The 14,729-nt window shown below is 42.7% G+C and overlaps 1 protein-coding gene across 1 annotated transcript in view; it reads right to left on the bottom strand.

The window, feature by feature from the left end:
• LOC306980980 (protein crumbs homolog 1-like) overlaps positions 1-14,729 on the bottom strand; it is a 36,645-nt gene that overhangs the window by 6,058 nt on the left and 15,858 nt on the right. Inside the window, exons 5-9 of the mRNA XM_079580526.1 lie at positions 11,523-11,708; positions 11,304-11,417; positions 4,514-5,461; positions 2,206-2,750; positions 292-457 (exon numbers count right to left, since the gene is read on the bottom strand). Coding sequence (XP_079436652.1) covers positions 292-457; positions 2,206-2,750; positions 4,514-5,461; positions 11,304-11,417; positions 11,523-11,708 — 1,959 coding nt within the window. The remainder of the gene's footprint in view (positions 1-291; positions 458-2,205; positions 2,751-4,513; positions 5,462-11,303; positions 11,418-11,522; positions 11,709-14,729) is intronic.

Raw genomic sequence — 14,729 nt, 5'->3', positions numbered from 1 at the left:
GCTCAGAGTGTGTCATGCTTCTCAGTGAGAAGTTGAACGCACAAGGGAAACAACTGAAAATACTATCATATATCTACTATCTTTAATCGATTCATATTGACGTATTGAATTGAAGGACGTTCGATACGATTTGATTACACTGCATCATTGTGGACCAATCAGAAAGTCTACAGAGCACCACGGTTTGAGAGCACCTAATTTCACTTTCAGTTCCGCATTGTGTCCTTCGCTGTTGCAACTTTACATTACCCCAAAGTGTGTCAGATCAAGGTTTCACCATCTCATACTCACACTCATATCCGTCCTGTAGGTCTACGCAGCGCCCTCCTTCGAAACAAGGGTTGTCCATGCACCAGAGCCGCGTCTGGCAGAGGCGTCCCGAGAAGTTGCTGGGACACTTGCACTTGAAGTCGTTCCAGGTGACCTCACAGAGGCCGCCATTGAGACAGGGCGCGTCCTGGGCACGGGGGAAAATAAACAGATGGGTGGATTAGACTAATGTACGGTTGTAAAATCTCTCGCCTAAAGCCAGTGCCGCGGTTAGCTGCAGTGAAGAGGATTGAGCGCTAACACACAGATCAAAGGATTCGCGGGCAGATCAATGGTAATGTGTTTTTTGGCAATGTAGACAGCGGCAAGAAGCGCTCGACATTGATTTTAGCTTTCGTTTTGATAGAAAGACTTAATTTTCTCGTGTGCTGCTGAGTGAGACGGTTTCTTGAGCAGATCTTTGAATGATCGCAGGATGTACGCCAGGCAGATGGCAGGTGTACGGTGTCCATTCTGTGAGCCGTAATCCCATTTGAGAGAATCTAAACAAGTCAATTTAAACTTCACGACTGTCACTGAACCAAACCGTTACTATCTGTACAGCCCCAATGAATATGTTTTGTAAAATGGGAGACCAGGTTAATTTCATCATTCATTCTATTCATTCACTTCTTGCTTTTAATTGTTTTAAATATCTGCCTTGGATTTGAATGAACCCAATAAATGAATGTGGTCTGCTATAAATCCTTTCTCCCTTTAATGGAAGGTGTACGCATAAGGACGACAAGTCATGAACGGTCATTGGGAATAGTCATGGGCAGTGGCGCAAAAAAGGCATGTGCCATACATGCCTTGCATAGGGGCGCCAAAAGGACAGGCGCTCATACGATAGAGAGAAAAAAATATTTAAATATAGTCGGCGCGCATGGGACAGCGCCCCACACCATCTAGGCCATTTCCTCATGGCACTTGACAGCGGCGCCCCATAGCGTCAACAGCGTGATGCCATCTGCTGACAAGGACCTAGAGATGGAGAGGCAGAAAAAAAAGCCCTCGGGGGTGCAAAACAGAAAACGGAAGATTGAGAAGGAGAAAAATTGCGTAGGGATGAAAAAAAGCGTTTCGAAGTGGCTGAAAAACAGTGGGTAAGTAATGTCTGTGTTTAGTGTTAAGTGTTGGCCATCACAAGGAGCCAGCTTGTAAATATACAGGTTAGCTTATACTACTAGTAAAACCACAGGTTTGTTGTCTTGCTGCTGCAACTGCGTAGTAGACAATACCTACTTTGTTTTTTTTACTCTGAAGCAATGGGAATAAAATAGGCCCATAGACTTAACTATAACACTGTAACAAACTGTAACACATTTATGTCATTATTTATAGTGGGCCAACATTTTGAATATATTATTTATATATATTTGTTTACATTGTTTAGCTGATAGCTGATCACTGGCTGAAATTAAATGGAGTTCTCCAATAAAAGTCTTGAATTTGAAAGGCCATGAATCAGTAAGTTATATTTACATGTGAAAAAAAAAACATTCCGAGGGTGGTTGGGGGCCCCTGCTTTGTGTCTGCATACCCCCCAGAAAGTGGGTAGTTGCGCCCTGGTCGTGGGCCATTGGGAATAGTCGCGTCCTGTCAGGATTCTGTTGGGAATGTCAAGAATCGAGTGAATGTGGTACCTAGTATAAATAAATGTAATTAAAATCGCTCCCATTCTCGATATTGTTGGAGTTCATGCAAATTATCCATGAGGACTTGAAAACAAGACGAGACAATGCTTCCTTCGTTTAGGTCGTATTGTTGATAATATTTAAACCTTGATTAACTGTGTACATGCCTTTGCTTCTGATTTGACCTGTTTAACCTGCGCCTCACCGTGCTGCTTACAACTTTCTACAGTAGAACTTTAGCTAGACCATATTTTATCACCTTGCACGTGTCATCGCTGTGGCATCCCATGAGCACGTTCTCCCTGAGCACCACCTGGTAGACCTCCTCCTCCGCCTCTGAACCTTCTCCCATGGACAGGTGTTTGTCGTCGATCCTCACGTCCTGAAGACACCCTTTAAAATGTCCGCCCCACGCGTTGACGTTCTTCTCGGGGGGCAGTCCTCCCAGATACGCCACGTCCCCCAGTTCCACGGTCACATTTCCCAAGGCGCGGTGGTTCCCCGCTTTGGGGAAAACCACATGGCCGTACTGCACCTTCAGCGTCACCAAGTTGCTGCTGCCGTCGGTGACGAACTTGGCCTCGGAGAGTAACGTCGTGTGGGGGCTATAGATGGCTACGGTCCCCTCCTTCAGATAAACCGTCAAGTACGGCTTCTCCTCGCGTCGGAGTTGCAGCAAAAGGCCGTTGTGCTTGAGCGAGCGCAAGAGGAAGGAGATGGTGAAGTTTTCTCCGTGGCCCTCGGCGATGGCGAAGGCAGCAAAGCTACTGGAGTTCTCCCGACCAAATGTCCAAGATGGATGTTCTAGGAAAGGGAGAAAAAGAGATTTATCTGGTCATCTGTGCTGGGTTAGTGAAGGGTTGACGGCACGATGAGTTCGTCCTGTCAGTTTTCAGATGAGCGCAACTTCAGAACTGATGAAAGGCTACTCCAAAAATAACCCAAATGACTTCTTCTGGAAAACCTTTGCTACAATGGAACACACATGAACGACTTAGGGCTACAATTTTTAGTTAAATCAAACAAAAATGTGAAATGAAATAATCGTTTGTCCAGAAAGAATAGAGAGCACTATATTTACATAGTAACGGTGCATGTTTCTTGTTGGACGTTCTATCAAACATTCCTGACAGCGGTTTTAGCCAACTTCTGATTTTTTTTAGTTCCAGTAGCTATTAATGTTACACAATTCAAAGCAGATGAAAGACAGAAACTTTGTGATACTGGTATCTCATTTATAAATGGACTGACGAAAACATGAAAAGTAAAAAAAAAATACAATAATTTAGAATCGACGTGAAGCAAGGAGGCTATTGTTGGCTTATAACATTTGTTAAATATTTGTCAAAGTTACTTTCACACAGAGATATAGCTGGACCAAAGTAGGGAGGAAAGCAATTACAAAAACCAAACACAAACCAGACCAGTCGACTTGCTAAAGAAACTTTGACTAAATCATAGATAAACCTGCTCCCACGTCGTCAGGGTTTACGGAGGTCACAGTGTGGGAGTGTCCGTCTATAAGCTGCAAACACGATACGTTCACGAAAATGTTCTGTCAAAACTTTTCTTAATTAGAATAATTATATCAGTAGATGTGAGAATTAGACAATAACATGGTACTATTCAAAGCACACATAAGCAGTGGGAAAACAAAACTATCACTACTTTTGGATCAAACGAACCAATAGCAATGGTGACGACAAACCACTTCATTGTTTTGCACCAAACACACATTTCTTGACTAACGTCTCTTCAAAATTTAAGGGGAGACGCTACAGGAAAACCCCTTTTCGGGTCCAGTTTGCTTTCTTATCACATACACTCTCTTCTGGAAACATGAAAAAGTTGCAATTACTTTTCTCTTCCTCACACTCAAGGGACGTCTCCTCTGAAAGTAGCACCAACAAACACCACATTTTATAAGAGGCTGCATTGAAAAGCCGAGGATTTATTGATCATGTGTTTCGACTCGGGACTCTCGACTCATTGATCCAGTGCAGCTCTCTCTATTTCTCTTCTAAACACCGCATTTTGTCGATGTCTAATTTTCAACCTGGCCACAATTTTTCAAAAATCTCCACTAAAAATAAATCTTCATACATGTCAAATAAACTCCTTGGTCTAGTCATTGAAAAAGGTTAAAAACAAGTCTCTCCTTAAATAAAAGGTAGTACAAGTAAAAAGTGTGATTCAAAACTAGTTCATCTTTAAAGTAACAGGCAACCATTTTTACATACTGAGACATGTTCTTGCCTGAGCTTAGACGAGTTGATGCGTACCTGTCTGGTCTTTGTGCGTGCCCTCAGTCACACAAAACGACCAAAGATGTTGTTAGCATTTAGCCTCTCCAGTATATTCCCATAGCTCCAAACGGGGTGAAGTTAGAAGCGACCAAGCTCCTCCACGGGCACGCACACAGACCAGACAGGTACGTATCAACTCGTCTAAGCTCAGGTAAGAACATATCTCAGCATGGAAAAACGGTGGCCTGTTCCTTTAATGTAACTTAATCCTGTTACGTTATGCAGTGACTGATATTGTCCTCTTGCTTTACTTGTTCTTACCTTTCTCACATCTCTCTCCGTAGTACGGTCGTTGGCAGAGGCAGCTGGCCCGCACCCACATGTCCACGCACTCCCCTCTACCCCCGCACGGCTCCTCCTCGCACCACTCCCTCTTGGTGCAGCCCAGCTCCAGACCCCTGTTCTCCTCTCGCATGAGGTCCTGGGGCAGCAGCGGCTTGTGGTCGACAAACAGGTCCTCCATGCACCCAAGGGAGCCCTTCCCGCTGGACGTCCGGGCCAAGAGCTCCGACGGGGCGCCCCCTATGTACATCTGTTTGAACAGGCCGAGCTGCAGGAACACGTGGTTGTAGCCCTCGTTTTTCACTTTGCATCCCTCGGGGCAGCCGGGCCCTTTCAGAGTGAGGACCAGCCGCTCGTCCATGGTCACCGTGACCTCTCTCCACTCCCCATCGTTGACTGGTACTGGGTGGGACGCGTGCAGCACTTTGCCCGATTTGACTTTAGCTCGCAGTAAGCCTCCTACTACTTCCAAGTACATGTAGTTTTCCAATGTGCCTCGAAAGTACAGCACCATATCGGGCAAAGTGGACTTGAACCGAAGCTTTAGGTGCATCTCATTGCGGAAATCCACTTGTTTCGTCTTGTTGTTGAACTCGGGCATCTCCAGATGGACGTAGCCCTCGGCGTTGAAGGAGAAAGTGGTGGAGGTGTTGCACAGCTTCCCGCTCCACCCGGGTCGGCACAGGCAGGAGTAGGCGTGCTCTCCGTCGTCGGTCAACGCGGGCGCGCAGGAGGCCCGGTTCTGGCACTGGTGGGAATGGCAGCCGACCAGTCGCACGTCGCAGTCCGCCCCGCCCCAGGGATCCTGCCCCGGGGCGTCCGGAGGGGGGCAGTGGCACCTGTAGGAGTTGACGCCGTCCTCGCACGTGGCGCCGTTCTGGCACGGGCCGCTGTCACACTCGTTCACGTCCACCTCGCAGTGCACGCCTGTGGAGTGAGGACAGAGGGATTAGAGATGTGCACACAGTGAGGAAAGCAGGGTTTCAAGTCATTTTCTATCTATTTCTTAGACAGTATAAAAACATGTACAGTATGTTGGTCTACAGGTATATCTACTATTACAGCTATAACTGCTGCTTCTACTACACTATATGACAAGTATCTCATCAAGGAAAACACAGCCACATCTCTCTAAATGAAATTATGAATCCTAATCATTTCAGAGCAGAGGGGACTCGACAATGCCGGAAATGCAAAGAGGATTTTATAATCTCATAAAACATGGCGTGGACACAAATCAGCCCGTGCGGCTTTTGACATCAGCAGATTATTCCGGGAAATGGCCTGTCATTATGCAGAGGTGAATTCAATTTGTTGGCCAATGTAACGCAATAAAACCATGCTAGTTCAACAATCAGACAGTGAAGGACTTGCAGGACCACGGACAAACAACAACAACACAGGCCAAATCAAATAAACATACTAACTTAAGACAGGGTTTCAAAAGGCAGCAGCAAGTAAAGATTTTTAATGCTTAAATAGTTTATTTTAATGCCACAATCACAGAATAGCTCTTAACAGAGGAACGAGGGGACATTTTGATATTCAAAAGGACACAATAAGAGACTTTTGATTTTCAACAACTTGCGCAATTATAATGTTGCAATGTTCTTTTCTTTTATGACTTTTAAGACCTTCATTTTGGCACAATTCATGCCCCGCACAAACCCTGTAACAGTATGCAAAGTTTCACATAAGGCATGTCAAAAACCACGCTGAGTATTAAGTCCAGGCGGCTGCAGTCAACTTTCATTAACAGAGTCTCAGAAAAGCTTTGAACAGTGCCAAGACGACGCCACCCTCCTGCAGATAGAGGCTTTATCCTCAGAGAGGAATACCGTACCTGCCGTCCAGAGAGCCCCACAGCACCAGCAAAGTACCAGCATCAACCTGCCTCCCGACATCGTCCAAAGATTATAATACAAAAAAAACAAAACAAAAAAAGAAATGACAACTCCTCAGCTGAACTCCCTCCGCATTTGGGCTTACGAAGCAGTCGCCCCGTATAGACTCCTCCACGCAGTGCCAGGGTCAGGAGTGATCACACGCCGCACCTTTTCGCTTTCCCTCCCTCGCTCAGATCTCCCCCAGGCCCAGCCCATCCAGGGAGCAGAGCGGAGAGGAGAAGAGCGGGCGCAGTTAAGTAAGTTAGTGAGTAAAGCCGTACGCAGCCAGCTGGCCCCGGTCACTGTCCGAATGAGGAATGCTCCGCAGCAGACTCCAACACCCCCCCATCCTTACCCCACCCTCCAGCAGAGAAGGAGGTGCCACTGAGAGCCCATAGGAGGCGCTAGAGACTCAGGGCTTCAGGCAGGGCACTAATTAATCCCTTTGGCTTGGGCGTAATAATAGTTTAAAGGCACTATATTTGATTTGTGTATTCTAATGGAGGAATGAAATGTGTTTTGTCCTTAAGAATGTGTTAGAGAAGTTAGGATTAGGGTTCACGACTAACAACAGGTATAGAGCCTAAAGTACAAAACATGTTAAAGTATCGCTTTAGATTAACTTGTTACCAGCCATTGTGATTGATCAGGGAGTTGGGGTTCGGTTTAGGGTCAGGGGTTAGGGTGGTGATTCGGGTTAGGAAGCGGGAAATGTGAAGTAAGTTGTGTTTCACGCATAAAGATCTTACAAAGAAACTAGAAGGTCTTGGCTTTCAAATGAGGCATCACACTGGCATATAGGCTGTAAACTCTCCTGTCAATACACATTCAGATTTGGAATTGCTAACCCTAAAGTCTAACACTAAACTGTAGACAACAGGTTATAGGGTTCAGATAAAGGTATTGATAAACTTTTGTAATCTGTTTAGTCATGAGTTTGGGTAAAGGGTTAGGGTATGGCGTAGCATGGTAGCTGATACTAGTATAATGAACATATCTTTCTACAATATCTTTTAAAGCATATTGTTGATGGCCTATTAATTACTAATGCTTATTAATAACTTATTAATGATTAAGGAGCCCCCCCTTAATATAAAGCATTACTTACGTTAAACAACACAATCATGTCTATGAGCCTTAGACGAGTATGTCTTGGAAAATACAATACAATATAAACCATTGTTGCCAGTAGTTGACTTCTAAAGTAATCCAGTCATTAGATTACTTTTTAAGTAATGGAGCAACATAACAGGACTACATACATATGTTAGAATTCCTCAAGTATTTATTACTTTTTGTAATATTTTGACAGCTGAAAACATCTTATTGCTCATAGAATGTCAGATGTTTAGGAAAACAACCGAAAGTCTGGCTGGAAACAGACCTTTTTTTCATTTTTTTTCATCTTTGACACTAAAGTAACCTGTAATCGGTGATCAGATTACATTTGAAATAAAGTAATCATAGATACAAGAACGAAAGAGAAATCAGTAGTCGAGTAAGTGAGTAACCCCGACAACACTCCTCCTAAATGCGCTATACATAATTTCTATTATTCTTTTTTCTATTAATGGAACAAAATTAGTTTTGTCCTCTTTTTGGTATAGTAAACTCAGACATTAGCTGGACAAACACTGTGCATCTTATTATAAAGCATTTATATCAATTTCATGAATTTACAGGCCGGTTTTCTAGCTTTTCAGTAAAAGTGACCCTGAAAAGTGACACTGCAAGCTGTGAAATGTGCCTATACATGTTTTTCAGTCATGTGACCTTTTTTGTAACAATATCTCTACTCAGGATATAAATGAAAGACAACTGATCGACAGTGGCATTTTTATTTACTCATAATCATTGCTCAAGAAGAAAACAGTAAAAACATGACTCCAGAGACAAATGTTTATGTGAAGAGACCAGTGAGTCAGTGTTTAAGCTGTTAGCATGCTACCAGTTAGCATTTAGCTTCAACAGCTCAGCCCTGAAAGCCCTGAACCACAAATATCTGGCCTTGGATACAACATGTGACAGAGGTCAGAGCTGAGCTGTTACTGTAATATTTCCTCAGCATTCATTATTTATTTATTTATTGACCTTTATTTAACCAGGATAGTCCCACTGAGATTAAGAATCTCTTTTTCAGGGGAGTCCTGGCCCCAGAGGGGAATCTATTGTACATGTTTTTAGTGGTAGGGGAAACCGGAGTACCCGGAGGAAACCTACGCAGACATGCAAACTCCACACAGAAAGGCCCCGTCCAGGTGGGAATCGAACTCGGGACCTTCTAGCTGTGAGGCGTGAGCTCTAACCGCTGTGCCACCGTGCTGCCCAATTCATTCATAGATGTGGGTCACACGTGTGTTTATGTGTTGAAGCCATAGACAGTTGATTGAACTGTCTATGGTTGAGCAGATCTTTCTTTCTGCTATGTCTGTGTCACATTTGCAGCTCTTCACATAAATGTGTTTTTACTGTTATCTTCTTGAGCAATGACTACAAGTATAAAAATGCCACTTAATAATGCTACTTTGGTATTCAAAATGGCCGCCGGAACCATGCATGATGTCATTGGAAACACATATATAAATGTGTCCCTGTGAAGAATCGGGATGCTACAAATATGTTAAGGAAGTTCGAAATTCCTCTGTCATTGTTTGTAATCAGAAAATGAGGTATAGGGTATAACAATCTAAATTTAAGGATTTTAGTGTCATCATTCAAACCCTTAAACATGTGCTATGGTTTATTACAAGCTAAGTACTCAGGACACTCTTGAAAAAGAGATTTTTAATCTCAATGAGTTAAATCCTGGACAAATAAAGGACAAATAAATAAAAATAGAATATATTTCTGCAGACGAATATATTTCTACAGACGAAGTTGTCTTACAATCCTCAATCAAACAAAATGCATAAACATAAGCAGCATCAGTCTATGTTCTTCATTGTCTTATTACAAGTTGTAGAAACATCTGTAAAAAGAATGTTCATCAAACTCATCTGTGGTGCACAACTGCCCAGACAGAGACAAAGCATCTCCGTTCTTTCACTCTGAAGCCTGAACTGTACGCCCCGAAGCGTATACATGCCAGACAGTGGATGCAGCGGGTAACAGAGTTCATGTGAGTCGGTTGACATTATTACTTAACACTCTTAACACACTGAACCGTGGCCATGTTTTCAAACATAAACGCTGCTTATTTTAGCCCCATAATAATCTTTGTCAGCGTAAGCCTTTTGTTTGTCACAGGTTGACGCACAGCTTATAAGTATGTGGCTAAATTTACAACAGTGGTACAGGTATTTCTCGTCACACTTCGGAAATAAACGGAAGGACTAAAAATATCTTTAACTCAATTTCGTATTATCATTATTATTTTAGACTTTATTTTCATCTTTGCACCATGACATTGATGTTTAAGCAAATGACTCCACAGCTTTGTCCCGACACTTGACCCACATTTCGCGCATTGTGCATTTTGCGTATTTTCCTCCATTCCTTTTTTGTTTCATTGCACTTAATTAGGCTCCCAAGCAGCTTTCCCATAATCCCCGCGGCCCCTTGACAAATTTCTTAGGAGACCCCTCTAATGCCCAGGATGGAGGTGGACATATGGCACCTGTTATTGGCTTTGTTGTTTTCTTCCTCTACGTTGGTCCATGCCATATGCCCCCCCCCCCCCTTTATCCCCTCCGCACGCTCCAGTCCGCCCCGTGCTCCCAGTGCAGCCACAGTTAACCAAGTACTGCTTTTATGAGAGACGTGAAAGTAATGTGGTTCATTAATGTAACAAGAGGTGGAGATATGTTCTTTAGCAATCACATTACAAAAAATAAATATCAAGAGTGGATTTGAATACTTGAATGGAGAATATCCCCTTAGCCTCCAGTTCAGCCCTACCCAAATCAAAACGCCTAACGCAGCGCCACATTTGAAAGCTAAGACCTACAAAACTCATCGAAACAAAGCTTTTTCCTCGCATTGTTGCTTCATTGCTTTTTTGTCATCACACATTTTTGTCACTTTTCTGTTGCTCTTTTGTAGATTGTTTTAGTGGTCTAAGGTGCCGCCAATGACTTAGAAAACTAAACTCATCTACTATCTATTGAAATATCTATTGAAAAGATGTGAATATTGAAATTCTCAGAAATACTTCTGAGGTGCCCTCTGAGGTCCCCGTACCTCTGGTTGGGAAACGCGCACTGGTCCGGCGGTGCTTACAGACACACTAACAGATTACCTTTCACTCTTTGCTCTATAGTGGCCTCTTTGACATGGCCTTGTAATGCTGTTAGCACATTTGCTTCTACTTTCATTCAGGTCATCGGCCAGCCAGACTCACTACTGCTGCAGAGTAAAGAGTTAGGAGAGCTGAGCATATTTCGAAGTCTGTGTCGTGAGTAATCTTAGCTAATAAGGGGTTTATACATTCGGTGAACATATGGAATAATCAGCGGGAAACAGATTATCTCGAGATTGCAAAGATGTCTGGGCTGCACTTGTTCTTAGATTGTAGCAGTGGAGTCTTGTCAAGGCCCGCCTGCTGGCCTAAATGTATTGTTTGGTTGTATAGTTTGGCTGTGACCAGTGGTATGAGAGATATTTCTACTTTTATAATGTGTTGTTGCCCGTGTACTTTCCCAGTAACTGTGAGGCATTGGGAAGTTTAACTGTGTGGGCTGCGTAATAGTGAAACTTATTTTTTTTACAGTGTGTGTCTTAACATCATTCATCCCAGGCCTCTAAACAATGTCACAGATTAAAGTGAGTGATTCAATTTCCAGTTCATGCTTCATTATTATTTGGTAGATTAAAAACTGATTCATGAGTGCACAAAGGTAGTCCCATAGCGTATTCATGTAGTTGCTATGAGGAGTTTTTCATACCTGTGAATCCCTCTGGACAGACGCACTGGTAAGAGTTGATCAGGTCCTCACAGCTTCCTCCGTTCGAACACGGGCTCGACTCACACTCATCCACATTAACCGAGCAATTCTCTCCTAAAAAAGGTTAATTCATATCAAACATGGGGACATATTTCTTATGTTAGTAGAACAGGCTTCTACTGTGTGAAATCAAAGTTAGATGGTTGCTTGGCCTTTTACCAGTGAATCCAGGTCGGCAGCGGCAGATGAAGCCCACCGCCTCTGCGTACGTGAATGTGGCCGTGCTGAGTTCAGGGAGCGTCCCGTAGTTTAGGACGTCTGAGCGCTGGAAACACTCGGCTCCGTTTTCACACGGCTCCCACTGGCACTCGTCAATGTCCACCTCACAGTTGTCCCCTTCGTAACCTGGGAAGGCAAAGCTTGACCATATTAAGAACTGGATTGGATTGGACTGCATCTTAATTTGTCACATTGGGTCGTGCTGTAAGGCCATGCTATCTCTGTAGTACAGCCATGATTCCGAAGGCTAATCTAGCTAGTGCTAACGTCCGCAGCATCACTTTTTGCAGATTAATAGAATAAATGTATCCATATGGTAAATGGTCTTTATTTAGGTTGTATAGCCCACAGGTTATCCACCTACATTAAGTACTCAAAGTGCTTTATATTAAAGGGGCTAAATGCAAATATACAATATATATTTACAAGGAGCAGGCCGCTTAACTCCTAGATAATCAACCAGACTGCCTGGACCTTGGCCCACAGTGAAAATGTGTTTACAAAATCCTCCCCCTCCCTCGGACGAATGTGTATGAATGTGTATGTATGCAAGTGTATATATATATATGCATGTATATGTGTATGTACAAAATCTGTCTTCTTATTTCTTTTATATAAAAACTATTAATAATAAAAGGGGCTAGATGCAAGTTGGTCGTTTTATACTTACTACTGTCACCTCAGGTCTTATGCGTAACTGCAGTTTCTATATTAAGCTCTTGCATGATGACACTTCGGACCCGAATAAACAACTTTTTGAGTGACAGTGCAGGATTATAGAGGCAGTTGTGGTGAACAGGTCTGGGCTCATTCTACACACTAGGACATTGCTGGAGCAAAGGGCGAGGAAAATACTTAATTTCATTAAACTCTGTAGAGTCCCTTTAAGGAACCACTCACCCAGTCTCACTCTCATTCCTTCACCAATGTGCGCTGAAACTGGAGACAAGATGGGTGAAGTGTTTTGCCCAAGGATACAGCAACAGCATGCACTCGCGGGAGCCAGGACTCTAACCAGCGACCTCTCATGGACCTGGTACCACTGTCACCCCTATGTAATACTCTTTTTAAAGTTACACTGTTTTGAGATTCAAGATTAAAAGATTTAAAGTGAAACTGGAGAACATTCCTGGTTATGCAGCATGTTGCTATATCAAAAGAGAAACTACATTTTAGGAACATCTCATAACCTGAACGAGCATTTATCAAAGTAAAGCATCTTGAAGCGGACGTCAACATGAGACGCGAGCTCACACACGTCACGGAAAAGGCATTTGTTTTTTGAGGTATTTTGCACAAATAAAAACAGCCATAATTTATGCAATGGTTGTATTTTGTTCTATTTATTGGTTGAAATACATCGCTGAAGGCAAGTTTGCAAACTTGCCTTTAGCGAAAAATGATTCCTTCTCATTACACTATGGTACATCTTTTTATTGAATGAAGACAGGCTACTAAATCAAAATCAACCTTTTGGCTGCGTGTCGTCTTTTGGGAAATATTGTCGAGCGCTAACATCTTATTTTGGCTGCAAAACAAAACACGTTGGGGGGAAAGAAAGAAAAAATTGCACAAGAATTCTGCAACTCAGCCTTTTTCCCTTTGGCAGAGTGCTTATGCATCACATTCATAATTTAACTGGGCCTGAGACTCGGCGCTGCTGGGGTTATAAAGCTGAAACGTAAACAGAGGAGAGTGGAGAAAACGGCTATTCTCCGTAGTCGCTTAAAGGTCAAAGTCTGTGCTCCTTTGAGGAGGTTGAGGTTAATTTATGTGTGGGTAAACCCCTGGCCTCCAGAGGTCAGCCTTGAGTCAAAGGCCACTGACAGACGCGCTGGCTGCTTCTGCAATTTTCATGCTTGTACTCTCAACGGCCCATAAGGTAGACTTCAGAAAAATGCAACAAATTACAACTATAGACCTTCATTTCTCGATCGTCTCTCTCTCTCTCTCTCTCTCTCTCTCTCTCTCTCTTCGCCTTTCACCAAACTTGTTCTGATCCCGCCCATCGACAAACTCAACATCTGTGCAGGAAATCATACATTTCTATCGCTATCGTTGTTCTAAATTTCCTTCTAAACGGCTTTGATTTGTTTTCTCTGGAGGCATCCTATGTACAGTATGTTAGATGCATACGTTCTTTCAAGTTAGACAGTAGAATATGAACTCGGGCACAAAAAAAGAATACCACATATTGGGCTAGTTGTCACACTTTTTTTTTCTAGAGTTCCCTGCTCATCAACAGAAAATCCCACAAGAGTCAGACCTGCATTAAATGAAAGCTTGAACCCTTGACTTGAAGTAGACCTCGCTCTCGTTTTCCTATCATATTGTGATAAATAGTTATTAACCGTCAAACACAACAAAATCGACTGTGGCAATGTGCTCCATATGCGGGGCAAGTTGTCACAAGGCGTGGGGTTGGTTGTCACTGTGGTTTCTAGGAGTTATGAATGTTAACTTGAAATTTGATAAACCTTTGTAACTTTTTTGCTTTTTGAGATTAAAGGACAAAATACGTTTTAAAACAGTTACAATGCCAGATGTGTTTATGACACTCATTTGAACTGGTATTTCTTTTGCAAAATGCTCTATGAGGTTTAAAATGTACAAATTCACTACAATTACCCAAACATACAGCCTCAATAAAAGCTAATCTTAAAATGAAGTGATCATAAAAACAGGGTGGGACAAAAAAAAAATGTCCCACCCTGTTATACACCATGTGACAACTAACCTCAGTTTTTGTGACAACTAGCCCTGAGTGTCCACCTTACAAAAATGCATGCTATCTAACAAACGGCTTTATCATATATATCATATCATCTCTAAAGCAGCTCTAATCAAAGCAAACGTCTGTGTCTTTCAGATCAGAGTCTTTTGTTTAAGGCACAAACTAAAGGAAAACTCTCATTACAGAAATAACCATTCAAGTTTGGGAAAAACAATTCAAATGTGCTGTCCACATGTCTTCAGTCCAAATGAGAAAATTATTATTGGAAGAGAAGAGGAATGCTAATGCACATATTATGTATCAGTACCGGTGTACAGCGCCCTCTAGTGTGGCTATAAAAAGCAAAGTGACAAATTACCCCGCGTGACAAATAGCTCTGGTCTCCCCTAATTCAAGATGGCTCCTTAATGAAC

This window comes from Gobius niger (assembly GCF_951799975.1).
Source record: "Gobius niger genome assembly, chromosome: 1".
Classification (NCBI taxonomy): Eukaryota; Metazoa; Chordata; class Actinopteri; order Gobiiformes; family Gobiidae; genus Gobius; species Gobius niger.
Note: the sequence above shows the minus strand (reverse complement) of the source record. Positions and strands in the feature narration are given on the sequence as shown.